General features: G+C 46.5%; 1 protein-coding gene across 2 annotated transcripts in view; it reads right to left on the bottom strand.

The window, feature by feature from the left end:
* Nucleotides 1-6,400: 6,400 nt before the first annotated feature.
* TUBA1A (tubulin alpha 1a) overlaps nt 6,401-27,695 on the bottom strand; it is a 90,885-nt gene continuing 69,590 nt past the window's right edge. The window contains exons 1-4 of one of the 2 annotated variants that reach the window (XM_053375241.1): nt 11,713-11,848; nt 8,372-8,594; nt 8,125-8,273; nt 6,401-7,599 (exon numbers count right to left, since the gene is read on the bottom strand). In XM_053375241.1, coding sequence (XP_053231216.1) covers nt 6,619-7,599; nt 8,125-8,273; nt 8,372-8,594; nt 11,713-11,715 — 1,356 coding nt within the window. In that variant the 5' untranslated portion in view covers nt 11,716-11,848 and the 3' untranslated portion in view covers nt 6,401-6,618. Of the gene's footprint in view, nt 7,600-8,124; nt 8,274-8,371; nt 8,595-11,712; nt 11,849-27,695 lie in introns of those variants that run through there. The other variant, XM_053375242.1, reaches the window with a different exon arrangement.

Genomic DNA, 27,695 nt, shown 5'->3' with positions numbered 1-27,695 from the left:
AGGGGCAGGGCTAGTCACCTCAGGGGTGTGCCGGCGGGGACACGTGTCCCGGGGTGTGTGCCAGCAGCGGGGAGCGTCCTAGAGGGGTGCACCAGCGGCGGCGTGCATCCCAGGGTGATGTCACCCCCCCTCAGGGATGACACAAGGGGCGGACCACCCCCACCTTTCTCCGCTACTGCCTAGCACTATCACTTCCTCCCTGTTTCTTAAGACATTAAAGGCTGTTCTCATGCCATCAAAGATCTTAACAAGAGATAAGAAGAGGAAGGAACAAAGGCAGGAAGGGGAACCGTGTTAGATCATAAACTCCTCGATATACAATTTATCTTCCGGATGCATTACCCATATAGTCATACCTCGTTACGTCCGCTTCATGTTACATTCTTTCAGGTTACGTCCCGTGGCAACGCGGAAGTACCAGAAAGGGTTACTTCCGGGTTTCGCCACTCGTGCATGTGGGCAAAATGACGTCACGCTCATGCACAGAAGCGGCAAATCGCAAGCTGTGCATGCGCAGACGCGCCACTGTGGGTTGCACTCTTTTCATGTTGCGAATGGGCCTCCGGAACGGATCCGTTCACAACCGGAGGTACCACTGTACAACCTACTACTGCAACCTCACCTTATTAAGTACAATTGCAGTCTTTAATGAGGGTGTCCATTTTAATCTCATTTTCTCTATCCCTGCCCTCTGCTTGCTCGCCTGCGACAATTCTCACATACTAAACATTTTATAGCTTCCCCCAGTCTCCTTTTGCTGGGGTGCAGGGATGACAACTTGAATAAAATGTTGAGGGGGCCCAGGTAAGCCCCACCCCACATGATTACATGATGCAGCACGCACACATCATTTGAACCGCATTGCTCATTAACTGGGGGCTCAATTTATTGGAGGAGGCGAAGGGACCTCAGCCCCTAGAAGTTGGCTCCTATGGTGGAGTGGGGAGGGCATATTATGTATAATTGTTTAATTGCACTTGAAATGGAGAATGCCTGCATGTGTGTTGCTGACAGGGTTTAACATTGGAAAATTCCATTGCAGCGTACTGAAGCTCTCTAAGCTTCTAATTGAGTTGATAGTTAACTATTGATGTTCTCTGCTAGCTTTCACATGGATGTTTAACCTTAGATCATGTGAAAGGTATTCAGTTGCAAATCTCCATCTTGAAGGGTGTTGCCTCTGGGCCATTTGTTCCCAGGCACAGTGAGAAAAAGATGTGATAAATGAGCCTCTCCAGGAGCTGCATAGCCTTAGGCTGAATGCAGGCTAATGCAAGCTATGGGAGAGACAGACCTTTGAATTTTTGCTCTAATTGTAATCATGTTCTATGAACCACCTATATGCATATGCTTTATACAACTTTCTGGATGTATCATTGATTGTTCTGTACCTGTTTTGAAGAGGTTCTGGTTAGAAAAGCTTTGAATAATATTTATGGGTCTGGACAATTTTTATTTCCAAAGGAGATGGTTTTTATGCATCCAATTGCTTCATGCTGTGTAATATTAATATCTACAGTAGGAGAGGACTTCTGTTCTCCAACCCAACTGGATTTTGCATTCGGCTATTTCTTTGTGCTAAACCTCCACCAAAATGGCAGTAGTAGAAATTGGTGCAAACCGCAGGCACAAAGAAGGCAGGAGATGATTCTCGTTTTTTCCTACTTCCTGCCTGCAGCCTGCACGCTTCTCACAAATTTTGCATGTTTCGGGTGCCTACTGTGCATGCTAGAAATCTTCCTAAAGAGAAGGAAGAAACTAGGATTACTCATCCTGACATGTGATGCCAAATGTGTAATGAAGGCAAAGAACTGGAGTGCTTTGGATTTGAAGATGGTTCCTTTCTCCTCTCCAGATGTTCCCAGTCTAATGAAATGCCAAAGAAATATTAGCATCATCAGATGTTGTTGGTAACACTATCACCTCAAACGTAAGTTTCTCTGGTTCTTGAGAGGGACTAGGAAGATTCAGTTAAGGCTGTATGACTCACTGTTAGAGTCTGGAGTTTGTGTCCATTTCAGAATCTAGTAGCAAGACATGCTGCAGGAAAATTGTACCTTTGCTTTGTTTATTTGCCCTTTGTGATAGTTCCTTGGTAACTGGAAAATACAAACGCATAAGAAGAACCCTTCCAGATCAGACAAAAATCTTACGTAGATCCTTACCAAGATTTGCTTACCAAGACATGCTGACATCACTACTCACTCCAGTATTCATTCATGCTTGCAAATATTATCGGCTTCTGTTATAGACATTCCCTTTAAAATAAATACCGTATTGGCCTGAATATAAGCCTCGCATTCCCCCAAAATTCTGATCATGAAAAGTTAAAGTGTGACTTATATTTGTGACCTTATGATATACAGCCAGGAGTGTGGGGCAAACAGCAGCATGAGCGTGGCAAGAGGAATGGAGCGGCTTATATTCAAGTATCCCCCCCTCCAATTTTAAAGGTGCGGCTTATATTCGGGTGCGGCTTATATTCAGGCCAATATGGTAAATAAAAATGTTAAAGACACCCAAAACACCCCAACACTCGAACCTATTTGTTTTAAACTGAGTGGGCTTTATCTGCACAAGAGTTTGCAAATTTCATCCAGTCCTATCAAAAGGTAAAGGAGTTGCAGCCAGTTTTAAATTTCCCCATAACAGTGAACGGCAAGACAAGAAAATTCAGGTTCTTCCCCCCAAATGAGGTTCTGATTTAGATCTGTGGTGAAGCAAGCAGCCTCCACAATGGTCCAAGCCTAATTTGGTTGCTTTCCACATCACTGAATCAGGGTCCAAATAAAATATTGTGTATGGTAAACTGATATGCACCAAAGAGGACACACTTGGGCACTTGAGAGGCCAAGTCTATGCTGCTTTGGGTATATACATGCTTATAAACAAAGAAAGAACGTGGTCCTGTAAAATGAGCATATACTGTATATTTAACGTAACAATAGTCCCTTTATTAAACACTTGTAGTCCTCTGCTCCTGAATGGATGCTACAGTATGCCTTGTTAGATACATAAAATCCTTTCTCGCCAACATGCTGAGCTTCTTCCCTGTTCGCTGTCTCCACCGATTCAGCACCGCAGTCCCAGCAGCCGTGTTTCCATATATTGCTAAACACAAGTCTTCTGAGAATTGGGCGGCATCCCCCAATATACTCATTTATATTGTCTTTTCTCTTGAATGCTCAAAGCACTTCATATATATCATTGCAACATCACTGTAAGGGCAGGCCAGTATTATTATATTTATTTACATTGTGCCCATCTGTTCACAAAGAATTAGCAATCCTCCCTCTCAAAAAATAAATAAATAAAAATGGTGTGATTTGATACTACTTTGGGGGTAATATTTGTATTTACCCATGCAAAAGGCAGAACTGTCATATGGTCATCTCCAGTGAGTGACGTCACTTCATCAACCAAAGTTAATAGCAATAATGAGCGTGGTCACATCATTGTTTAATAACGTTCCACATAAGCTCAAGGATTTTTAGCACAGCCCCATTATCCCAGTCTGCTTGTGACATGTAGGGTTGGGAAGGGCCATAGCTTAGTAGCAGAACACATGCCTTACATGCTAAAGGTCCCAGGTTCAAATTCCACCACCTGCAGGTAAGGGTAAAGGGACCCCTGACTATTAGGTCCAGTCGTGGCTGACCCTGGGGTTGTGACGCTCATCTCGCTTTATTGGCCGAGGGAGTCGGCGTACAGCTTCTGGGTCATGTGGCCAGCATGACTAAGCCACTTCTGGCGAACCAGAGCAGCGCACGGAAATGCCATTTACCTTCCCGCTGGAGCGGTACCTATTTATCTACTTGCATTTTGACGTACTTTTGAACTGCTAGGTTGGCAGGAGCAGGGACCGAGCGACGGGAGCTCACCCCGTCGTGGGGATTCGAACCGCCGACCTTCTGATCGACAAGTCCTAGGCTCTTTTTAACCCACAGCGCCACCCGCGTCCCACCATCTGAAGGTAGGGCTGGGAAACCTCCGTCTGAAACCCTGGAGAAGTTGCTGCCAGCCAGTGTGGGTAATATGACTTGGTGTTAGGCAGCTTCGTATGTCCCTAAGCATGGCATTGCATTTAAAGCTATCTATACGTGAATAAATGTGTTGAAATGTGTAGCAATAGCAGTCTACGCTAGCTTCGTTTTACAATACTTTTTGGAAAACATGCTAGGAATCTACCCACGCCTGAGAGCAAATAATGAAGTATTTATCTGCCACAAATAAAACCATATCACCAAAGCTAATAGGGTAAGTTTGCTATTTCGAAGTATCATATAATATCCCTAACTTTAACTTACAGCATGCTTAAAAAAAAACCACTAATTATTGTTTTTGAAAAAGAAATAAAAGGCAGCCCTGTTTAGGGAAGTTTTTAATGTTTGATGTTTTATCATGTTTTAAATATTCTGTTGGGAGCTGCCCAGAGTGCAATGGGCGGGGTATAAATAATAACAATAACAAATTATTATTATTAGTAGTAGTAGTAGTAGTAGTATTCTTATTATTATACTGAAAACAGTTTTCCTCTTTTTGACATCTCTTCTTTTTATTTGAGGCATGTTGACTTGGTGTAGATCTTTGGGCTGGACATTTTCACAGCACATGTGAGTTTGCATGCTCACTCTTCTCAGCTTTCCCCATCTCCAATTTCACTCTGCTTCTTACTTCCTTTTCATTATTTATTTAAAACATTTGTTCCCTTCTGTGTCAGAGGAGCAGAAATGGTAGGGTTTGTTTGTTTGTTTTAAAATGCAGAATACATTACAATCCCATACATGTCCAGTGGGAAGGAAGGTCCACTGAATTCAATGGGAATTACAGACCAGGGTGAGCATTTTCCAGAATTGTAGCTAGGCAAATAACCTTTAAAAGTAAAAACACCCCCAGATAGGAATCGTCTGTGTTTGCATCTGTGATGACATGGGAGATAAACTGCAAGTGCTTTGCGGTAGCCTTCTGAGGTTGAGCACCCTGAATGATAGTAGGATTAAAGGCATCCTAAACACATCTTAATAAAATAAATTAAGCTAAGCTTCGGCTGAGTCGGTCACGACTGGACCTAATGGTCAGGTGTCCCTTTACCTTTACCTTTTAGCTGTAAGAAAAACTTTGGATCATTCCCCTGCACTAGCAGTGCTCAAATTATGGGCTGGTGGTAGAATATGGGGGTTTTCTGGTCCCCTGACTTTACATACCGCTGTAGTATGTCCAGGGGTAGCAAACATAGTAATGTAAAGGGTAAAGGGACCCCTGACCATTAGGTCCAGTCGTGACCAACTCTGGGGTTGCGGCGCTCATCTTGCTTTATTGGCCGAGGGAGCTGGTATACAGCTTCTGGGTCATGTGGCCAGCATGACTAAGCCGCTTCTGGAGAACCAGAGCAATGCATGGAAACGCCATTTACCTTCCCGCTGGAGTGGTACCTATTTATCTACTTGCACTTTGACGTACTTTCGAACTGCTAGGTTGGCAGGAGCAGGGACTGAGAAACGGGAGCTCACCCCATCGCGGGGATTTGAACCACTGACCTTCTGATCAGTAAGTCCTAGGCTCTGTGGTTTAACCCACAGCGCCACCCGCGTCCCAGCGAACATAGTACTTGCCAGCTATTGTTTGACTCCCATCAGTCCCACTCAGAATAACCAATGATCAAGGCTTACAGCAGGGCTTTGCAAACTTGGGTCTCCAGCCGTTGTTGGACTGCAACTCCCATTATATCTCTAGCTAAGAGGGCCTGTAGTCAGGGATGATGGGATGTGTAGTCCAAAAACAGCTGGAGACCCTGGCTTATGGGAATTGTAATCGGTAATATATGCAGTGAGCACCATGTTGGATACCCTCAATACAAGTGTGGCAGAAACAGGCAGGGGTGAGGCAGTGAAGAAGCAAAGCTAGAAAGCTGTGTTGTTTGAAGTGACAAGGACTAAGGCAAGTTTGCTTTTCCTGTGTGCAATTCTGGTGGTTTCAAACTGCGGGTGTCTCCCTCTCTGCTCCTGGGCTCATCATTCATTGGACAAGGCAGCCTTTAGGCCAGCGTAATCGTAGAGTACACCTAGGGCTAGTATATTGCAAATACAGTGGTAGCTCGGTTTTCAAAAGTCTTGGAAGTTGAACGTTTCGGTTTTAGAATGCCGAAAACCCAGAAGTAACTGCTTCGGTTTTCGAACACTTTCAGAAGTCGAAAGTGCCACCCGGATTCCGTATTGAGTTTTCCACAAGTAAATGCTTTGATTTTTGAACATTTTGGAAGTCGAATGGTCTTCCAGAATGGATTACATTTGAAAACCGAGATACCACTGGATAGGAATGTGCCCACAATCAATGCCCAATATCATATTTTTCAAAAAAATAAATATTACATGAGTTAAGAATAAAGACAAAGACACAAATCTTCTAGGACAGGGAATGCCTTTTATTCACAAACCCACAACATTAAATGATTAGGGCTTGTAATAAAAACCTTCATGTTTTAGGGCACAGATCAGTTATTGTAGGGCAAACAAAGGTTTCTGAACACGGCTACATAAATTAACTGATCAGACCAAAACCTGAATGTTGTTAACTAGCTTTAATTTCCCTGTAAGAGCAGCACCATTGTGACATTTTGCTTTAGTATTCCTCTCCTTCCTCTTCACCCTCCCCTTCGACAGAATCCACACCCACTTCTTCATAATCCTTCTCCAGGGCAGCCATGTCCTCCCGGGCCTCTGAGAACTCGCCTTCCTCCATCCCTTCCCCAACGTACCAGTGGACAAAGGCACGCTTGGCATACATCAGGTCAAACTTGTGGTCCAGGCGAGCCCAGGCCTCAGCAATGGCTGTGGTGTTGCTCAGCATGCAGACGGCACGCTGCACTTTGGCCAGGTCGCCCCCGGGGACCACCGTGGGGGGCTGGTAGTTGATGCCAACTTTGAAACCGGTGGGGCACCAGTCCACAAACTGGATGGTACGTTTGGTCTTGATGGTGGCAATAGCAGCGTTGACGTCTTTGGGAACAACGTCCCCACGGTACAACAGGCAGCAGGCCATGTATTTACCGTGACGAGGGTCACATTTCACCATCTGGTTGGCTGGCTCAAAGCAAGCGTTGGTGATCTCTGCTACAGAAAGCTGCTCATGGTAAGCTTTCTCAGCTGAGATGACCGGGGCATAGGTGGCCAGGGGGAAGTGGATTCGGGGATAGGGCACCAGATTGGTCTGGAATTCTGTCAGATCTACATTCAGGGCACCATCAAATCGCAGGGAGGCTGTAATGGAGGACACAATCTGACCTATCAACCTGTTTAGGTTGGTGTAAGTGGGGCGCTCAATGTCAAGATTCCTGCGGCAAATGTCATAGATGGCCTCGTTGTCTACCATGAAGGCGCAGTCGGAGTGCTCCAGGGTGGTGTGGGTGGTCAGGATGGAGTTGTAGGGCTCGACGACCGCTGTGGAGACTTGGGGGGCTGGGTAGATGGAGAACTCCAGCTTGGACTTCTTGCCGTAGTCAACAGACAGGCGCTCCATCAGCAAGGAGGTGAACCCAGAGCCGGTGCCCCCACCAAAACTGTGGAAGACCAGGAAGCCCTGGAGACCTGTGCATTGGTCGGCCTGTTGGGATAAATTGATGCTAATGTAAATAAAAAATTATTTTCTCTCTCCATTCTGTTTAGATGAGAAAGGACTGTCTACTTATGTAGCTTCTTAAAGTGAACGTGTATCAATCTAGTTCATGACATTCTGTGTCGCCAAGCTTTTGGGGCCAGTGAACATATTTAGAATTTTGCAAAATGGAATTTAAAAATAATAATAGTTTAGTTCCTGTTCAAAAGCATTACAAGAAACATCCATTTCCCCATAAACTTATTAGGATGATTTACGGTATACATATTCTCTTCAAGTAGGTTAGCTTGATCTTCAATGTAACTCCAATGTCAAGCTAACTTTGTAATCCCTAACGTTAGAATAATTAATGTATATCTGCATTTTCAATACTAACCTAGTAGTTAATATCAATGTTGATCTTCTTTTAACTACTGATATTTGTTATATGGCCGTAAACAAAACAGCAACATACGATCATGTTGCACCGTTTTCTATCCTTCACAAATCTTCCATTAGACAAAGCATGTTTACCAGCTTGCGTATCCTGTCGAGGACCAGGTCAATGATCTCCTTGCCAATGGTGTAGTGGCCCCTGGCATAATTGTTGGCAGCATCCTCCTTGCCCGTGATGAGCTGCTCGGGGTGGAAGAGCTGGCGGTAGGTGCCAGTACGCACCTCATCTGTGGAGAGAAGCAAGTGGAAGCATCAAGACCTCTGGCATCCCTCCTGTAGACACAAACATAGCTAGAAAGCTATTAGAAGTGCCTTGTTTGCTCACCAATCACAGTTGGTTCCAAGTCCACAAAGACCGCCCTGGGCACGTGCTTGCCAGCTCCCGTCTCACTGAAGAACGTGTTGAAGGAGTCGTCTCCTCCCCCAATGGTCTTGTCACTGGGCATCTGCCCATCAGGCTGGATGCCATGCTCAAGACAGTATAGCTCCCAGCAGGCATTGCCAATCTGGACTCCGGCTTGGCCAACGTGGATGGAGATGCACTCACGCTAAAGGTGAAGAAGAAGCACATATATGTATTAATTGGGATTTGCTTTTGGGTGCTCTTTTCAGAATCCTGCTATTTAGGATTCTGCTCATAAGCTACACCTGTAATTGCTACCTCAGTCCTGTCAACTGGGGATCGATAGAAGAAACACAGGCAACCAGTTTTGTGGGAGATGCGTACAAGGTGAAAAGCAAAGGTCAGCGAATGACAAAGCCAATAATTGTGATAAAGAAGAATGGCAACTTCAGCAGACAAGAATATGGGCAGCTTGCAGTCTTAACATACAGATAGAGAGAACAAGAAGGACATACGTTTAGAGAAGATTGGAAAATGTTTATTGAATACATGGGGGGAAATTGTGTGCATTTGAAAACGTTGGAATCATTAAGATAAATTCAACAGTGTATATAAGTTTTGATGGATGGAATAATGGAATACTGAATGGTTTAGTTTTTGTAAAATATGCAGGGATTTTTGATATGCAAAATGAACCATGGGAAGAGAAGAAGGGAAGTCACTGATATTTTAAGGATGTTTAAATGAGTATTTTAAAGTGTAGAACAGAAAATTTAATAAAAGTTATTTATATATACAAAAGCCAAAAATTGTGCAGCAGGTGCTAGCCCATTGTTCAAAAACCCTTGTTCAAATGGGAACTAAAAAACAGTGTGAGAGAGCCACCTTAATCCCCTTGAAGAGAATCCAGTGAAATTTAAATGCTCTAGTAGCATACCTGTTAATCAGGCAAGGGTGCCACACCCAGCCTATTGTTCCTTGGATGCTATGAATCCCAGTGAATTCACTATCCAACTTTGTTGCTCATGGACATTTGGAGACGTATTATCCAAGAATGCTCAACCTTACATGGCACATAGCGAATGCCTGAATTTTCAGAAGACCCAAGTCCTTTGAATCCTTGGGTTTATCGTCAGTCTTTTCCTCCCTCCACTTTGCAAGCCCAATGTGCCCAGTCCCAGGTATTGTCTCCACTGCTGTCAGGGACATTTAGTCATTTGAGGTGATTTATTCCTTAGCCCATAGGGAACACCAAGAAATGCCACACCCTGTCCAGGAATACTGGGTATTCTTCTGCATTAGGTACACCCATTCTAGTCAATTATTTTTGCTGACTACGCCCACGCTGACTGCTGGAGCCTGCGTTCTGTGATGGATTAACACAGCCGAGTCTATTTCCAGCATGATCTCATTATACCGTTTTGCCAATTTTCCCTTCTCTGACCCCGGCTGAGAACATGCTTGGGAATGAAATAAATCAATGGGGGTGTCTGGACCAGAAGACAAACCTCCTATCTCTTGCCAAGGAGGGCATGTTGCTGTCTGTTCTTCCCATGAAAATTGAGGATACGTGTGTTGTTGTTTTTTAAAGTCCCAGTATCTTTTTATTATATTGGGAAAGTTTTAGGGGCAGCGAAAGAGTCGTTCCAGAGCAGGAAATGTATAGGAAGCTATCTGCAACACCACAACGTCGAGGGTGCTTTTCGAAAACGGCAACCAGTGCAGTTAAGCCGCCCTCCAGCATTATTGTCTCTCAATAATTATTCTGGTCACATCTGCCAGAGGAGCCACGCTCTTTGTCTGCTGTCTCAGCCATCTCCTTCTGCCTTCAGACCAATCTGTGGGCTGGGAGGGGGAGGGGGGAGAGGGAAGGAGCTGCCACTTAAACCGACGTGATTCTCGGTGGGTCCCCAGCCCTGCCCACCCCCACCCCCTCTTCCCGGCTGCTCCCCATCCTTAACACAGATTCCTCGCTTAACAATGCTGCTCTTTATGCGGAATCTCTTGGAGCGATGCAAAGGCGGGGCTTCTGCCAATATGATCCCCTCTGCGCACAAGAAATCGGCAGAGCTGGCAACTCCTGAACTGGTGGCGATCCCCCCCCCCAAGCCCATGCATGCTTCTCTGCTCAGAAGCAAGCTGCCCTGCCTCTAGCATTTATTCCTAGAGCGCAGGATTGCAGCAGAAGACAAGAAAGCTTCGGTATAAGCCGCCCCCCAAGACCCACGACTGCTGCACTGGTGCTGACTTTTGCCCCCTTGCGGAATCGCTAGTGGCGCAGAAATCAATCATACTGAGTATTTTGTTTCAGATGGAAACCTATTGCTTTTGTTTGCTACTGAAACACGTTTACTTCCAAGGGGGTGTGTGGAATCCTGAAGCTTCAACACCCATAACATTTGCAGAGGCGTAGCGTGGGAGGACGTGGGGGGGGGGTCCGTGGCCCCACATTTTTGAAGGGGCGCAATCAGCTGCCCCCCCAACGGGCACAGAGCCCTGGCAGCTGAGGCGTGGCGGCAGGCGGGTTGGTCTAATGGGCAGGGGCGCCCTCCCACCCACCCCAGCTGACCTGCCCCGAGCGCCTGCAACCCGTGCTACGCCGCTGCGTTTAGTACGCCTTGTTTGTTTGGATTCTTTTTTTAAAATTGGTTTTAATTTTATAATCACTGATAACCCGCAGTCTAATCGGGTTTACATCCTGTGAAATAACACCCCCCCTCGACTTCCACCCCACTTCCTTCCGAGTCAGGAGAGCAGCTTTGAATTGCAGATGGCTCCATTTGCGCCCCTGCATTCGGGTTAAAGCACAGGCTTGCTTGGGGCTGGTACCGCTGCTTCCCCGCTGACACTGCCTCCTCCGCCTCCTATGCGCATCCGCAGCTGGGAAGGGCTGGAGATGGAGACGCAAGCCCGCAGCCAGCAGCGCTACGCAGGCAGGAAGCCACCCTTGCCTCGCCTTTCCCAGCCAAGGGGAAGCCATTGCGTCAGGCTTCGAGGATGCACTGCTGCTGCTGCTGCCGCCTTGGAGAACAACAGCTCGTCCTCCCCCCCCCCTTTTCTTTGCAGAGAGGAAGGGAGAAGGAGGAACCAGCAGCCTCTGCATTTCCACAGCTCGGCAGCAGCAGCAGCGAGCCGATGGAAGAAAAAGAGCCCCCGCAGAGGCGCAGGGACAAAGCATGCCCAGAAGAGCCAAGGGAAAGATGGGGAAGAAAGCAGAACTGGCTTGGGGCGGGCCAGGAGAAATGCTGCCAGGATTGCCTGTGCTTTGTCCCACCCCCTCCTCCTCTGAAACCCCCCCGCAGCCGAGAGGCGCTGGCGCTTACCATATCTGCCTCTTGGTTGCCGAGCTTCGAGAAATCAAACGGGAGCCGAGGAGGGTTTTTGCTTTCTTACAGCGCGACTCTTAGGAGGTCGATGTAAGAGAACCTGTAGCACACAGGGCAACGCGGCTCCCTATATACAACCTCGTCACCATGGGGACGGGCGAAGGCTTTTTGCGGTTGGTCGAGACACCCCCAATCTGCCTGGAGAAACTAGGGGAGGAGAAAAGCCATTGGCTCAGGGCGCATAGGATGAGGTAATCTCTCCCCACACCCCGCCTCTCCTCAGCATCCAAAGTCGCCTCGCATCCTCCAGACAAAGAGACCAAACAGAAGAACAGTTACTCTCTTCCATGCGCCATAGCGCGCGAGGCGGGGCGGGGCGCGGGGGGGGCAGTACCAGAGGAGCATCTGAATTTTGCATGATTTTAAACATTTAAGTACTGCCCTCTCCCCGCTCAGGACGGTGCAGCCCAAAATGTCAATCGTGCATTAACATGCAAAGAAATAATGTTGCCACGGGATGCGCATTTCTGCAAAATCAAAGGCAACAGCAGCAGGTCGCTGGGCTGAGAATCCCATAATTTGGAAAAAAAAGTACTGCATTTTTTTTATATATTTTTTTTGAAAGAGAGGTCTGGGCAACTGGCGATTGCTTTCATTTGATGAGCACAGAAGATTTAATACATTAAAAATATTTTATTAGATATAATTAAGATGGAGGAAACTTGGGACTTAGTGGGGCCACAGCGGTGCTGACGAGCAGGCAAAAATGTTAGGGGTCAGCAGAATTACGCATTCAAGGAAAAACCTGCAGAAGAGGGCTCTCTACGCCCAATTGTGCATTCGGCTGTTGCCTTACTCTGCAGACCTGCTGTAAAAGCGTCTTTGGTTGCAAACCTGCCCTGTCACACAGATGCCCTGGGCAAATTACGCAGCGAGCTGGCGAGAGGGACGCAGCGCCCAATGGGAATCTGCGGCTGACGTGGAAATAAGTCTGGGATCGGGTCCCTGTTCCTCCCAGTCTACGCAAGAGCGAGACGCGCGTGGGTGGTGGGGGAGACCTCGCCAAGGAGAAAGCGCCGCAGGCGGCTTCCGGGATGGAGGTTTTTTTCTTAGCAAGGGGATGCGGTGGAGGGGAAAATCTGAACCCAGAGCTTGAAAAGAAAGGGGCTGAGGTTGGGCCCGGTGGCAACAAAAAAATGATAAACTGGGATTGATTTATTTTTTTGTAAATGGGAAAGGAAGGAGAGAGAAACCCAGAGCTTAAGCAGGGGCGCCTAGGTCAGGCGGCAAAGCCTTAAGCGCAATAAAAGTGCCGCCTTCCTTCTCTCCAACTCCTGCTCCCAGCAAACCGCTCCCAGCTTCCTTTCTGCAGCCAAGAAGGGCGAAGGAAGGCGGGTGGGTGTGCGCGCCCTCCCGTAGGGAAGGCCCCTTAGCATTTGTTCCAACGCCCCAAGGCTGGGTGTGGCTTTTTGTCTGGGGAAGAAGCGACGGGGAGGGGGCGCGGGGGAGGGAGGAGGAACCGTCGCATTCTCGGTCGATCCGGATCATGCCTGACAAGGGCTCGCAGTTAACGATCTTTCCCGGCTCTTCAGCCGCTTCTCGTCCATCCCCGCCCTCCTCCCTGTCGTCTGGCAAGATAGACGGCGGGTGGCGGGGAAGGGCGCGCGGATATGAGAGAGAGAGACAGCTGCTTGCAGGTGGAGTCGCAGGCAGGCAGCCAGGCAGCCCCCCCCCCGCAACCAGAAAGACGAAAACCCACGTTGTATCCCCTCGCCCTCTTCACGCCAAGATCCCGCATCTTTTACGCATTTTCTATGTTATATAAATGTGCTTCCCCCACCAAAAAAAAGCTGGTTGGATTGCGCCCCCTCGACCTCTCCAGCGGATGCCCAGATCTTTCTTTATTTCAGAACTATGCCCGTTTGATTGAAACCTTTGACTGGCAGCCCTGATTCCCTGACATTGACCTGCAACCCCACCCCGCCTCCCCAGATACAGCTTCCTTCTGACAATAAATATTTTGATGGAATAAGCAGTAGCTCCTGTGGAGACAAATTTTAATGCACACTTGCTAGCTGGCCCTCAGATCAATGGCTGGGTTTCCTGAGCGTGGACAATGCGTTTTACGCTGCCCCAAACTTCAACCGTACAGCTTGGTATTCCGCGGTTTCGGATCTATAAGCAGATCGTTTTCTTTTAGCGGTTCTTGAAAGCCGGTAGCTAATTCATTTCCATTAGGTTGCCACCGTTTCTCCTGGGAGTGGTCCTGTGCTTTTAGCAGTGGCACAGCCTGCAAGAGTGCGCCTAGGGAGAATTATTCATTTATTTATTGTAATCGTGAAGATGCTGTGATAGGGAAGCAGAGTGGATTTCTAGCTGTCTCGTTGTTTTTAAAGGCACAGGGGAGCCCTGCCCCAAACAAAAGCTGTAACCTAATGTCACTTTAAGAAAGGCACAGACGTCATAAATAGTTCTACAACCACCTTCTGTAATTGCCCCAAATGATGGAGCTGACTCCTTTTACTTTATTTGTTTAAAAAATCTAGACTGCAGGCATAAATCTGGGATTATTGGAACACTGAAATAGCAAAGTATATTATAGCAAGCAAACAAGGAAAGGGTAGTTTTAGCTTTGTCACTAGAATATGGTAAAGCCCTAATACAGAGCACAGGAACATCATTATTGCAATTCCTCCTTTTCTTGTTCCATGAGGATTAGAAAAGCTCTCTTTTTAAAAAAGAAATGGAGATTGTGCTAATGTTTAGTAAGTGAAAGGGGAGGGGAGAGATTTCATCAGGCAAGGCCTTGACCCACTCTCCAGTCTCTGCTTCTCAGTTTATATTCTATTATTTTATGCACTGTGACTTGCCGTTTTATTGATTATAGTTTAGAATTTATTTACAGTGGTACCTCTGGATGCAAACGGGATCTGTTCCGGAGCCCCGTTCGCATCCTGAGCAGAACGCAACCCGCGTCTGCACATGCGCGGGTCACGATTTGCCACTTCTGCGCATGCGCGTGATGTCATTTTGAGCGTCTGCGCATGCGCGAGTGGCGAAACCCGGAAGTAACGTGCTCTGTTACTTCCGGGTCACCGCGGAGTGTAACCTGAAAACGCTCAACCTGAAGCGACTTTAACCCGAGGTATGACTGTATTATTGTTGTTAAGAGTGGATTTCTGTTTAATTTTTAGATGTTGATATTTAATATTCTATGATTATTATTTTATTTGTTGCTTATTTTAAAGTTACGTATGTTTTATTGTCACATTTTTGTATTGAATTAGATTGTTATAAGGTGTACATTCTTTGATTCTTCAGCTTCTAAACCGCCTTGGGTATTGTAAGATAGAAAGACGGTATACAAATAAAAAATGATGATAAGTGAAAGAAGCCTATCTCAAATGAAAAAGGTGTGAGCTAACTTGCAGCGCAGACAAGTGTTCCAGAGATGCTAAAACATAGCGGTCATAAAAAAGAAAAAGAAATCTTATTAATTTGCTGGGGTTTCTTAATAATAATAATAATAATAATAATAATAAAGCCCAACTATTTCCTGACATGTTTAAGAAGTTCATGAGCAAATAACAACACAATATATTTATTTATTTTTTAAAGACGTTCATGAGGCTTAGTGGGGCGCGGGTGGCGCTGTGGGTTAAACCACAGAGCCTAGGACTTGCCAATCAGAAGGTCAGCGGTTCGAATCCCTGCGACAGGGTGAGCTCCCGTTGCTTGGCCCCTGCTCCTGCCAACCTAGCAGTTCAAAAGCATGTCAAAGTGCAAGTAGATAAATAGGTATAGCTCCGGCGGGAAGGTAAATGGTGTTTCCGTGCACTGCTCTGGTTCGCCAGAAGCGGCTTAGGCATGCTGGCCACATGACCCAGAAGCTGTACACCACCTCCCATGGCCAATAAAGCGAGATGAGCGCCGCAACCCCAGAGTCGGCCACGACTGGACCTAATGGTCTCTTTAGCTTTACCTATGAGGTTTACCTATGAGGTTTATGAGCTGGACCATAAAGAAGGCTGATCGCCGAAGAATTGATGCTTTTGAATTATGGTGCTGGAGAAGACTCTTGAGAGTCCCACGGACTGCAAGAAGATCAAACGCATCCATTCTTAAGGAAATCAGCCCTGAGTGCTCACTGGAAGGACAGATCGTGAAGCTGAGGCTCCAGTACTTTGGCCACCTCATGAGAAGAGAAGACTCCCTGGAGAAGACACTGATGCTGGGAAAGATGGAGGGCACAAGGAGAAGGGGGCGACAGAGAACGAGATGGTTGGATAGTGTTTTCGAGGTTACCAGCATGAGTTTGACCAAACTGCGGGAGGTAGTGAAGGACAGAGGTGCCTGGCGTGCTCTGGTCCATGGGGTCACGAAGAGTCGGACATGACTAAACGACTAAACAACAACAACATCATGAGGTTTAGTAACAAAGCAAGTCTACCTACAGAGACTTCATTAGCAATAGTGGGCTGTTGGCTGGTGCCAAGTGAGCATCAATATTTTACTCCAGCCAAGCTGCCCCCGGCTAAGAACTTCCAACTAACTAATAAATGAAACAGGCTAAATGGAAAAGGATGGGAGGGGGGGCATGATTGTGGGGTTCTGTATGATTTCTTTACATTAGTAAATCTAGGGGGTTTGCATCTGGGAATAATTGAGATAGGCACATTTCAGCTTCACTGGCGAACAAGTAGAATGAAGAAGAGTATAATGCTTTCCATGCAATATATAATAAGATTCTGAGCTCAGCTTTAGCCAGACACAGCAAAGTGCTACGTTTGCCTTCCCCTGCGGTTCATTGAGACACATATTGCTCACTTGCAATACTGTATCTCTCTTCCTGGATGATGATCCGTGCTTTCTGAGCAGGGCTATTTTGTGCCTATTCCTTGCCTCTTGGGGGGAAGGTGATGCCAGGAAACTCAATTCTCTGTATGGTCTAGTTCTCAGGGTCATTTTACTCTGGTTTGTGCAATGGCTTTTCAGTGCATTTGTGACAATAGGAACCAGGCTTGAAATGAGATCCAGTTGAACGCTAGCCAAAAATGCTACTACACAGGAAATGATTCTTGTTCAATTGGGGTTTTATTTTCCTGGTCTACTTACAAACTGATTATTTTTTTTTAAATCTCATTAGTGGCTTTAATTGTTATTATCATTTGCCTGATGACACTAACGGCTGTGGCTTTACTAAGGAGACGATCCAAACGCTCACAAATGATGAGCGTACAGTGGTATCTTCGTTCTCGAATGGCTTGGCTCCTGAACAAATTGGCTCCCAGATGCCGCAAACCAAGAAGCAAGTATTCCGGTTTGCGAACGTTTTTTGGAAGCCGAATATCTGACGTGGCTTCCGCTTGGGTGCAGGAAGCTCCTGCAGCCAATCAGAAGCCGCACCTTGGATTTTGAACAGTTTTGGGAGTCGAACAGACTCCCGGAACGGATTAAGTTTGAGAACCAAGGTACCCCTGTACTTGCACCAATCACAGTGGCAGCTGAATCAAGTTTAGGAGTCCCATCCTGCGGCCACAGATGTTGGAGGAGAAGCCCCGGCCCAGCCATTAGACAGAGTGAGGCAGCAGCTGATTTTGGGTGTCTGCCTCAAGTGTCAAAATAACTTGGCCAGACTTGGGTCTCATGTACCTCAACAGGGGGAGGGGAGGAGCACATTTGCTGTTCCACTTTGGACACTAAAAAAACCCAAAAATTGTAGAGCTGGAAGAGACCCAAAGAACAACAACAACAAGAGTTTGGATTTGATATCCCGCTTTATCACTACCTGAAGGAGTCTCAAAGCGGCTAACATTCTCCTTTCCCTTCCTCCCCCACAACAAACACTCTGTGAGGTGAGTGGGGCTGAGAGACTTCAGAGAAGTGTGACTGGCCCAAGGTCACCCAGCAGCTGCATGTGGAGGAGCGGAGACGCGAACCCGGTTCCCCAGATTACAAGACTACCGCTCTTAACCACTACACCACACTGGCCGACTATCTAGGCTTGTGGTTCCCAACGTGGGGCACACACCCCACAGGGGGGCAATTTGATTTTTAAAGGGGGTGATTTGATTTTTAAGGGGGGCAATTTGAGAATAAGTTATTAACCCTGAATGGCCTTTTAGGCTTCCACCACGTGAATAGGAGTTCGCTTTTTGAATAATAACAATTACTATATGTCATGGGGGGGGGGCTACATCAGGATTTTAGAGATGCTTAGGTGGAGCATGGCCAAAAAAAGGTTGGGAACCACTGATCTAGTCCAACCCGCTTAAATATTATGGGCTGGCCTAGCGGTTACATGACACCAGTAGAGTTGCAACTGAAGAAAACAAGGCTCCTGGATTTCTCTAAAAAAAGTTTTCTGGGAGACAAAAATTTAGCAAGGAAAACATTTCCCATTACTTCATAGCTTTTATATGCTCGTCTTCTTACAACACTTCTTTTGATCTCAGCTTTCTGACTCAGCTCACTGAGGCAAGTTTCTTACTCAACAGCTCAGATGAGTTCCCCCTGGCAGTGTGCTTCATAGCCTGAAAAATAGAGCTCTCTAAAACCAAGCCCTGGCACATCCTTGGAAATAAAGAGCAGGTCAATGGAATAGAAAATAGAGATGGGGCACCAAAGTGCTGCTGTAGATCAGTGACAAGAGAATCTGCTTTGCTTTCAGAATGACCCAGGTTCAATCCCTGGCCCCTCCAGGTAGGATGGGGGGAAATTTATAGTGGTATTCGACTCCAAGTCAGGGTCATTAATTTCAGAGAAAGGTAAAGCGGGTGGCGCTGTGGTCTAAACCATTGAGCTTCTTGGGCTTGCCGACCGGAAGGTCAGCGGTTCAAATCCATGCGACGGAGTGAGCTCCCGTTGCTCTGTCCCAGCTTCTGCCAACCTAGCAGTTCAAAAGCACGCCAGTGCAAGTAGATGAATAGGTACCACTGCGGCGGGAAGGTAAACGGTGTTTCCTTGCACTCTGGATTTCGTCACGGTGTCCCGTTGCACTGGAAGTGGTTTAGTCCTACTGGCCACATGACCCGGAAAGCTGTCTGTGGACAAACGCCAGCTCCCTCGGCCTGAAAAGCGAAATGAGCGCCGCAACCCCATAGTCAGCTTTGACTGGACTTAACCGTCCAGGGGTCCTTTGCCTTTGCCATTAATTTCAAGGGGTCTTCTCTGAGTAGGATTGGTGTTGAACACCACCAATGAACTTTAGAAATATGTTGCAAGTCAGTATACACAATACTGAGCCAGATGCTCCCATGGTCTGCTTTGGCATGCTCTGTACGATCTCTCCACAATGGGCGCTTCTCAAGATTTTAATAAAGAAAGGAAGCCTGTAAATGGGCTTAGGAAGTGACAGCCCAGCCATACCTCATGTGCCATGTTCCTTCCTTCCCCTCACATCATTGGAGCAAGTCACCATGGAGCAGCAGAAAACCCTGGTCAGAGGACAATGTCAAATGCTGCCTCTCCTAGTATTCCCCACAGAGGACCTTAAGGTCCATGAATAATCATAGTTTAGAGGTCCCGGGCCCTAAGGAAGTCAGATTATCCTCCACCCGGGCAAGGGCCTTCTCAGTGATGGCTCCAACCTGGTGGAATGCTCTGTCCCATGAGACCAGGGCCCAGCAGGATTTAACTTCCGTCCGCAGGGCCTGTAAGACAGAGCTATTCCGCCTGGCTTTCAATTTGAACTTAGCCTGATCTTTTATTCCCCTTCCTTCCCTCCCTCTTCCCTTTTTATGAAGATTACCCGCTCTGGATCCCACAGCTAATTATCCCCTGGTCTCCCCGCTGGCCTAAATAGGACTAATTTAGCCAGCTAACCTTGGTGATCCTCTAATGTTTATTGGATGGATTTCCTCCCAAATTGATTTTTGAATTCTGAATTTATTGTTATTCCCGTTTTATACTGTATTTTTTGTTGCATCAATTAAGTGTTTTAAATTTGTTGTTAGCCACCCTGAGCCTGGTTTTCTGAACTGGGAAGGGCGGGGTATAAATAATTTTTTATTTTTATTTATTATTTATATTATTCCTCCCATGTGCCGCCCACATGCCTCATCCCTCTGTTGGCCTGTTTGTTTCAGCCAGCCACTCAAACTCTGCGCATGAAGCTTATTAGCAAGGAGAGGCAACAAAGGAGAGTCTTATAGCACTTGATAGCCTACCACATTTATTGTAGCATAAGCTCTCCAGTAGTGATGTATGGAAGTGAGAGCTGGACCATAAAGAAGGCTGATCGCCGAAGAATTGATGCTTTTGAATTATGGTGTTGGAGGAGACTCTTGAGAGTCCCATGGACTGCAAGAAGATCAAACCTCTCCATTCTGAAGGAAATCAGCCCTGAGTGCTCACTGGAAGGACAGATCCTGAAGCTGAGGCTCCAATACTTTGGCCACCTCATGAGAAGAGAAGACTCCCTGGAAAAGACCCTGGTGTTGGGAAAGATGGAGGGCACAAGGAGAAGGGGACGACAGAGGACGAGATGGTTGGACGGTGTTATCGAAGATACAAACATGAGTTGGACCAAACTGCGGGAGGCAGTGGAAGACAGGAGTGCCTGGCGTGCTCTGGTCCATGGGGTCACGAAGAGTCGGGCACGACTAAATGATTAAACAACAACAAAAAGCTCTCCATCTAGTTCATCAGATTTGGAGGCTAATGGGATGTCCTTGTGGACAATCGCATTTCCCAGGAGGTGAAGGCCAGCATGCACTCGCATCAAATTAGCAGGTAACCGTGGAGGGAGCCCTCGTGTCATCGTTTGCTTTTGAGAGACAGTCACCCATGTCAGCCCATCTTTCTAGATCCCAAAACTAAGATACTTTCAAGAATGTATAACTTGCTGTTAAAATGGAACACGCAGGATGAAACGGTTAAATCTGCAATGATTAAATGGGCACAAGATATTGGTCATAACATTATGTTTGCTGACTGGGAACAGTTGTGGACCACAGGTATGAAATTTACAGCATGTAATGCCTTAAGAGAGAATATTATGAAAATGATATATAGGTGGTACATGACACCAGTCAAGCTTGCAAAAATATATCATTTGCCTGATAATAAGTGTTGGAAATGTAAAGAAAATGAAGGTACATTCTTTCACCTTTGGTGGACGTGCCCAAGGATTAAGGCTTTCTGGGAGATGATCTATAATGAAATGAAAAAGGTATTTAGATATACCTTCCTGAAGAAACCAGAGGCCTTTCTCCTGGGCATGGTCGGCCAATTGGTCGGCCAATTGGTGCCAAAGAAGGACAGAACTTTCTTTATGTATGCAACAACAGCAGCAAGAATTCTCATCGCAAAGTATTGGAAGACACAGGATCTACCCACCTTGGAAGCATGGCAGATGAAAGTGATAGACTATATGGAATTGGCGGAAATGACTGGCAGAATCCGAGACCAGGGAGAAGAGTTGGTGGAAGAAGATTGGAAGAAGTTTAAAGACTATTTGCAGAAACATTGTAAAATTAATGAATGCTAAAATGATGTTGGATTGAAATGAAGTGGCTTTAGCAATAAGGTTAAAAAGAATATGTAAAAATGGACTGATAATTAGATGAAAATATAAAGTTATAATATGTTAAGATATAGAATTAAGATAAATACAAAGAGGGAAAGGATTTGCTGAATTAACTATCTGAAGTGGAATACAAAAAAGAGAGGTGTGAGGAAGTCAGGAAACAAGTAATTGAAATATAAGATACGAAAAGATTGATTTGTTTTTTAATTGTTTTTTATTTCTTCATGTATTTTGTATTTTTCTTTGCATTTTTGTGTCTTTCTTTTTCTTTTTCTTTTCTTATTCCGTAATTCTCTTTTGTCTGTAAAATTTCAATAAATATTTTTTTTAAAAAAAAATAGAGTAGCTGAGATCCCAGCGGCTCCAGTGAGAGGCAGACAAAGGACACTGCTGCTTCCTATGAACTCACCTCTCTTTGTTTCCAGGAGTTTTCCTGCTTGGTTCATTTGGACTGCGCTTTATTGTCCTTTGCTGCTTGGAAGCAAAAAAATACCATTCCGCAGAAATGGATCCTGCCCGTTCCATTTGTGGATTGATTCCGGGACTCCGTCACAGCTGGGACCCCAAGCCAGGTGCGCCCAGCCCCTCTCAGTTCTTCTCTTGTTGCTGCCCCCACCCGGAGGTCCAAATATCTCTCAACCATATGGTCAAATATGAGCTTCAGAAGCTCATCCCTACTTAGGATCAACATTGGTCACAGCGGTACTCCCGGAAATAGAAGCCAAAAGGAGGTCAATCCCAGGTCCTACTAGGCTTTGGTGCCAATTCCCAAACTACAGCTGCCCCCCAACTGTGCAGGGGTCTGTGGCTGCCTTCAGTTCCACTTAAAATCCAATTGACCAATTGGTAGCTTATAACTTGCCATGTGTGCTGTGAATTTGCTAGCATAGTTATGCTGTTCACTGTGCTGATATTCGGTGACTTCATGCTGATTTTCCCTTCTGAATTGTGAAACACACAGATTTTACCACAAACACACACACAAAGTGCAAGGATTTGAAAATCCTACAGAACTGACCGAAAAGGCTGCAGTTAGGTCGAGAGGGGTGTGGGGGGGAAATCAGGTGAGAAAAAAATGCAGTGTACATAATAGCAAAGTAATGCATATTATGATTTGAAATGATCAACACATCATATTTTACTAGAGTAGTGATGTTGAGGAAAGTCACAACAGGCTTATTAAAGTATTTAGACAAAATAAGCAGTACCCTAGGGACGCGGGTGGCGCTGTGCTCTAAACCACTGAGCCTAGGGCTTGCCCATCGGAAGGTCGGCAGTTCGAATCCCTGTGATGGGGTGAGCTCCCTTTGCTTGGTTCCTGCTCCTGCCAACCTAGCAGTTTGAAAGCACACCAGTGCAAGTGGATACATAGGTACCACTGCGGCGGGAAGGTAAATGGTGTTTCTGTGTGCTGTGGTTTCCATCACGGTGTCCCGTTGCACCATAAGCGATTTAGTCATGCTGGCCACATGACCCGGAAAGCTGTTTACCTTTACCTTTTTCCTTTTTTTTTAGCTAATTAACATCTGGTACCCTTTAAAATGTGTTGTGGGGAGGTATTGGTTTCTTTTCATTCTTATTTTTATTCTGAATTTTGTGGGGGTTTTGGTGTTGTCTTTTTAATGTTGAGAACTATCCTGAGATCTATGGATGAAGGGCAGTATACAAAACTGTAAAAAAAGGAGAGAAGAAGGCCATGCAAAACATTTCACCCCCACCCCACCCCTCCGATCCCCGCATAGCCTCCTGAATGCTTTACTTCTTCCTCAGGGTCTGGAGAGGATTGGCTTTTGGAAGACATCTGAAGGCAGTCCTGTTTAGGGAAGTTTTTAATGTTTGATTTTTATTGTGCTTTTAATTGTGTTGGGAGCCACCCAGAGTGGGTGGGGTATAAACAAACAAACAAACAAACAAACAAATAACGCTGGGACCCGGGTGGCGCTGTGGGTTAGACCACAGAGCCTAGGACTTGCCGATCAGAAGGTCAGCAGTTCGAATCCCTGCGACGGGGTGAGCTCCCGTTGCTCGGTCCCTGCTCCTGCCAACCTAGCAGTTCGAAAGCATGTCAAAGTGCAAGTAGATGAATAGGTACCGCTCTGGCGGGAAGGTACCGTATTTTTCGCTCTATAAGACGCACCAGACCACAAGACGCACCTAGTTTTTGGAGGAGGAAAACAAGAAAAAAAAATTCTGAATCTCAGAAGCCAGAACAGCAAGAGGGATCGCTGCGCAGTGAAAGCAGCGATCCCTCTTGTTGTTCTGGCTTCTGGGATAGCTGCGCAGCCTGCATTCGCTCCATAAGACGTACACATATTTCCCCTTACTTTTTAGGAGGGAAAAAGTGAGTCTTATAGAGCAAAAAATACGGTAAATGGTGTTCGCCAGAAGCGGCTTAGTCATGCTGGCCACATGACCCGGAAGCTGTACGCCGGCTCCCTCAGCCAATAAAGCAAGATGAGCGCCACAACCCCAGAGTCGCCCACGACTGGACCTAATGGTCAGGGGTCCCTTTACCTTTAATAATAATAATAATAATAATAATAATAATAATAATAATAATAGGTTAGCTCTGAACCCTTGCTTCGTAACAGCTTTCTGGGCGATGAGCAGACAAAGAGCTGAGGGGAGGTTTGGAAGCTTTTCTTCCTTACCCCTAGCAAACTTAGCAAGCTTTTAGCTAGCAATTCGTACTACACAGAATGCTGAGTATGGTTGCCAGTAACAGCAGAACTAAAAAAAAGGTCTCTTCCAAATGCAGCAGGGATGATCAATAGGCTGCTCTCAGGAGGAGCAGGCCTCGCTTGCTTGAGAATAAAAATCAATGCCTTCGCATCCCCAGAGCAAGCAAGATGCTGGGAGATGCTTGCAGCCTAATTATGTATGTAAGATGGCCCCTTGCGCTGCTAGGCAACGAGCTGTTCGGTTGCTAAGAGATGGAACAGGAACCCTGGTGGCATTTGGTATCCCCTTTTTCACCTTGCAAGTCATCAGAGCTGTGCCTTTGGGAGTCGCTGTGCTGTGCCTTGAATGTGTGCGACAGCAGTGGCCGGGAGATACTTTTTGGTTGCTAGGAATCTCCTGTGTCTTGGCCTCCCGCTCTCCCTGACGCCAGACATTGCGTACAGACACAGTACAGTGGTGCCTCTGGTTAGGAACTTAATTCGTTCCAGAGGTCCGTTCTTAACCTGAAACCATTCTTAACCTGAGGTACCACTTTAGCTAATGGGGCCTCTGGCTGCCGCCGCACAATTTCTGTTCTCATCCTGAGGTAAAGTTCTGAACATAGCTGTCAAGTGTCCCTTATTTGAAGGGACAGTCCCTTATTCCAGAGCCATGTCCCGCTGCTGTCCCTTATTGATGGATGTCCCTTAAATGTCCCTTAAATGACATCCCTTAAATTTCAAAGGAAGCAGCTCCACTCCCTCCCTCCCTGCTGGCCAGGGAGGAGGGAGGCTCCAACTGTGTTGCTTGGCTGTGTTGCTCACCCAATAAGAAGTGTAAGAACGACTGGGGGGTGGAGCTTGCATGCCTTGTGTGTGGCTAGTTAATGCAAGCTGAGGGGTTTTTTGAATGCTGGACGCCATTTTGTTGCACGTGCTGCTGCAAACTTTGCAGTGCAAAGCCAGGCCGGGGAGCCATCTTAAGTTGAGGCTGCATAGGCCTTGTGGTGCATGTGATTCTGATTCTAGTCAGTTGAACCTCTGGTTACAAAGTTGGTTGGACAGTGTTCTCGAAGCTACCAGCATGAGTTTGACCAGACTGCAGGAGGACAGGAAGACTGGAGTGCCTGGAACAGGTGAGGCTGCAGGTCCCTTATTTTCAAGGCTGCTGGTCCCTTATTTTCAAATCTGTAAGTTGACAGCTATGGTTCTGAACCCGAGGTACTACTTCCGGGTTAGCAGAGTCTGTAGCCTGAAGTGTTTTTGTAACCCGAGGTACCACTGTATACTTAAAGCACATTTTAAATCACCCCTCCCGCAAGAATCCTGGGAAATGTAGTTCACCCACCATGGAGCTACAAATCCCAGCACCCTTAACAAACTACAGTGGTTCCTCTGGTTGCGAACGGGATCCGTTCCGGAGGCCCGTTTGCAACCTGAAAGGAACGCAACCCACGTCTGCAATTCGCCGCTTCTGCGCATGTGTGTGATGTCATTTTGCGTGTCTGCGCATGCGCGAGCGATGAAACCCAGAAGTAACACTTTCCGGTACTTAAGGGTCGCCGTGGGACGCAACCTGAAAAAGCTCTGAAGGAAGGGACGGTTTAGCTCTGTCACAATATAGATTCCAATAAAGATTGCTTAAGCAGGTTTGGCTTGTGACACTGGTCAAGTTTGCAATATAGATTGCCTGAGCAAGCTTTGGCTTTAGATTCCAATAAAGATTGCTTAAGCAGGTTTGGCTTGTGACACTGGTCAAGTAAAGAATAAGAGGAGCCACGTAGGCTCAAAAGACAGGGAAATGGGTAAGGAACGTGCTTAACGTGATTATCCTCCTAAGGTGTACCTATAGGTTGGCAATTGGTGATTGGTGGAAGGGAGGTGTACCTATAGGTTGGCAATTGGTGATTGGTGGAGAAATGTGTACCTACAGTATAAGAATGCCTGCCAAATGCCATGTATTTACAGCCAGTGTATTTTCAGGAGCTATCCAACTGGTTGTCTCTGTGTACAAAATGTCTTTGTACACAGATTTCAATAAACTCTTTTTCTCCAAAGAAGATTTTGCTTTCCTGGTACTTTTGTTCCCTCCAAGGTCCGGGGATGGCGTGGCTGATGGATCCCTAGGTAAATAAGGCTTCATTTCTTTGGGGGCTCGTCCGGGATAAGCCCCCTCCCCAAATACGGACCGGAGGGCCAGGCTCAACCAAGGTGAACAGCTCAGCAGCGTTTGCAGGCTCCCGTGCGCACCCCGCCTGTTTCGTGGGGGGAGCCAGCCACACTGTCCTGCAGTGGAGACATCTTGTTGAGGGAGAAAAACAAAGAGGACGGCGCCGAGGGGAAGGGAATCCGCAGCGGAAAAGGTAAGCCCGACGGAAAGGGCAGCCCGACGGAAAGGGCGAGGCCTGATCAGCCTCACCTGGTTATGCAGTAGAGTGCAGCCAGGAAGGGAAAAAAGGGCGTGGCAGGTGGGCCACCAGGAATAAAGGGGATTGGTTGCGCAGTAGAGTGCCAGCCACCAGGAAAAAAAAGGGGGGGGACTGGTTGTGCAGGAGAGTGCCACCAGCAAAAATTTGGAACAGAAGAAGGAGGGAAAATTACTTTGGTGTGTTTTGTGTATTGCATGCTGAAATTATTTTGGTGTGTTTAGTGTGTTACATGTTGAAACTATATTGATGTGCTTTGTATGTTGTATGTTGCATGTCAGATACTCTAGTGACTGAATTGTCAAGTGTGGGCCAGGGCTTAGTGTCCCCCTTGGCCGAGCGATTGTAGGGCTGTAGTGTGTGGAGTGTGAAAGAATTTACAACCTGTTAGGAGCAGAGTATCTGAAAAAAAAAAAAAAAAAAAAAAAAGAAGAAAAAAAAATGGGGTCTGGGGCAAGCCAATATAGTCCTCTGGAATGTTTTTTTTTTTTAAACAACTGGAAAGCAGCCACAAAGCATGATGATTGGGGAAATTGAGAAGACAGAGGATGAGGACATTGTGTGAAGTTGATTGGCCCCAACAAACTAATTGGCCATCGGAGGGCAGTCTTAATTTGCAACTAATCAACCCACTGTATCAAAATATCTTGAACGTCCACCCAGACCAGATCCCCTACATTTCTACTTGGAAAACCAATGTAGAAAAGAACCCATCATGGTTGAAAGCCTGCCGAGGCAACGCCCCACAAAGTACAGTTTGTGCAGTTCGACCGGCAGGGAAGTCAGAAAGGCCCCCAGTGATACTAGACCCAGAAGATGAGGAGGGAGGAATTATTAAACCGCCGCCACCCTATGCTCCACCAGCTGCCCCTCTAGCGAATCCCCCAGGCCCAGGGCCCCAGGACCAGGGAGGAGCCGGCCCTCAGCCTGAACCCTCCAAGGTTGATGAATTAGAGAGCAAAGAGGAAGAGGATGATGAGGAGTTTATGAAGGGACTAATTGAGTTAGCAAAGAAAGGAAAAATGTGGACACAGTATCAGACATTGAGATTGCAACAGTATGTACAACCCTATGCGAAAGAAGTGGATGTTAGTTCCCATTTGTTGGCAGCAGCAGGATGTTTCCCAACACAAGGGAAGTAATGGCAGAAGGAATGGATAGAAGCAGCAACCAGTGCGTCCCTCTATAAGTCCCATAAGGCACAGAAAAAGGGTGGGACTGCAATGATGCCTCTATGCAGAGTGTATGACCCACCAGCCCCCCAGGACAGGGTGGGGAAGCACCACCATGCACTTATACAGTCCAACATGTGCCTTTTTTTCAAGTGCTGATGTGTGCAATTGGAGAAATTAGAACCCTACCTTT

Source organism: Podarcis raffonei, chromosome 2 (genome assembly GCF_027172205.1).
Source record: "Podarcis raffonei isolate rPodRaf1 chromosome 2, rPodRaf1.pri, whole genome shotgun sequence".
Taxonomy (NCBI): domain Eukaryota; kingdom Metazoa; phylum Chordata; class Lepidosauria; order Squamata; family Lacertidae; genus Podarcis; species Podarcis raffonei.
This window is presented reverse-complemented; position numbering and strand designations above follow the sequence as displayed.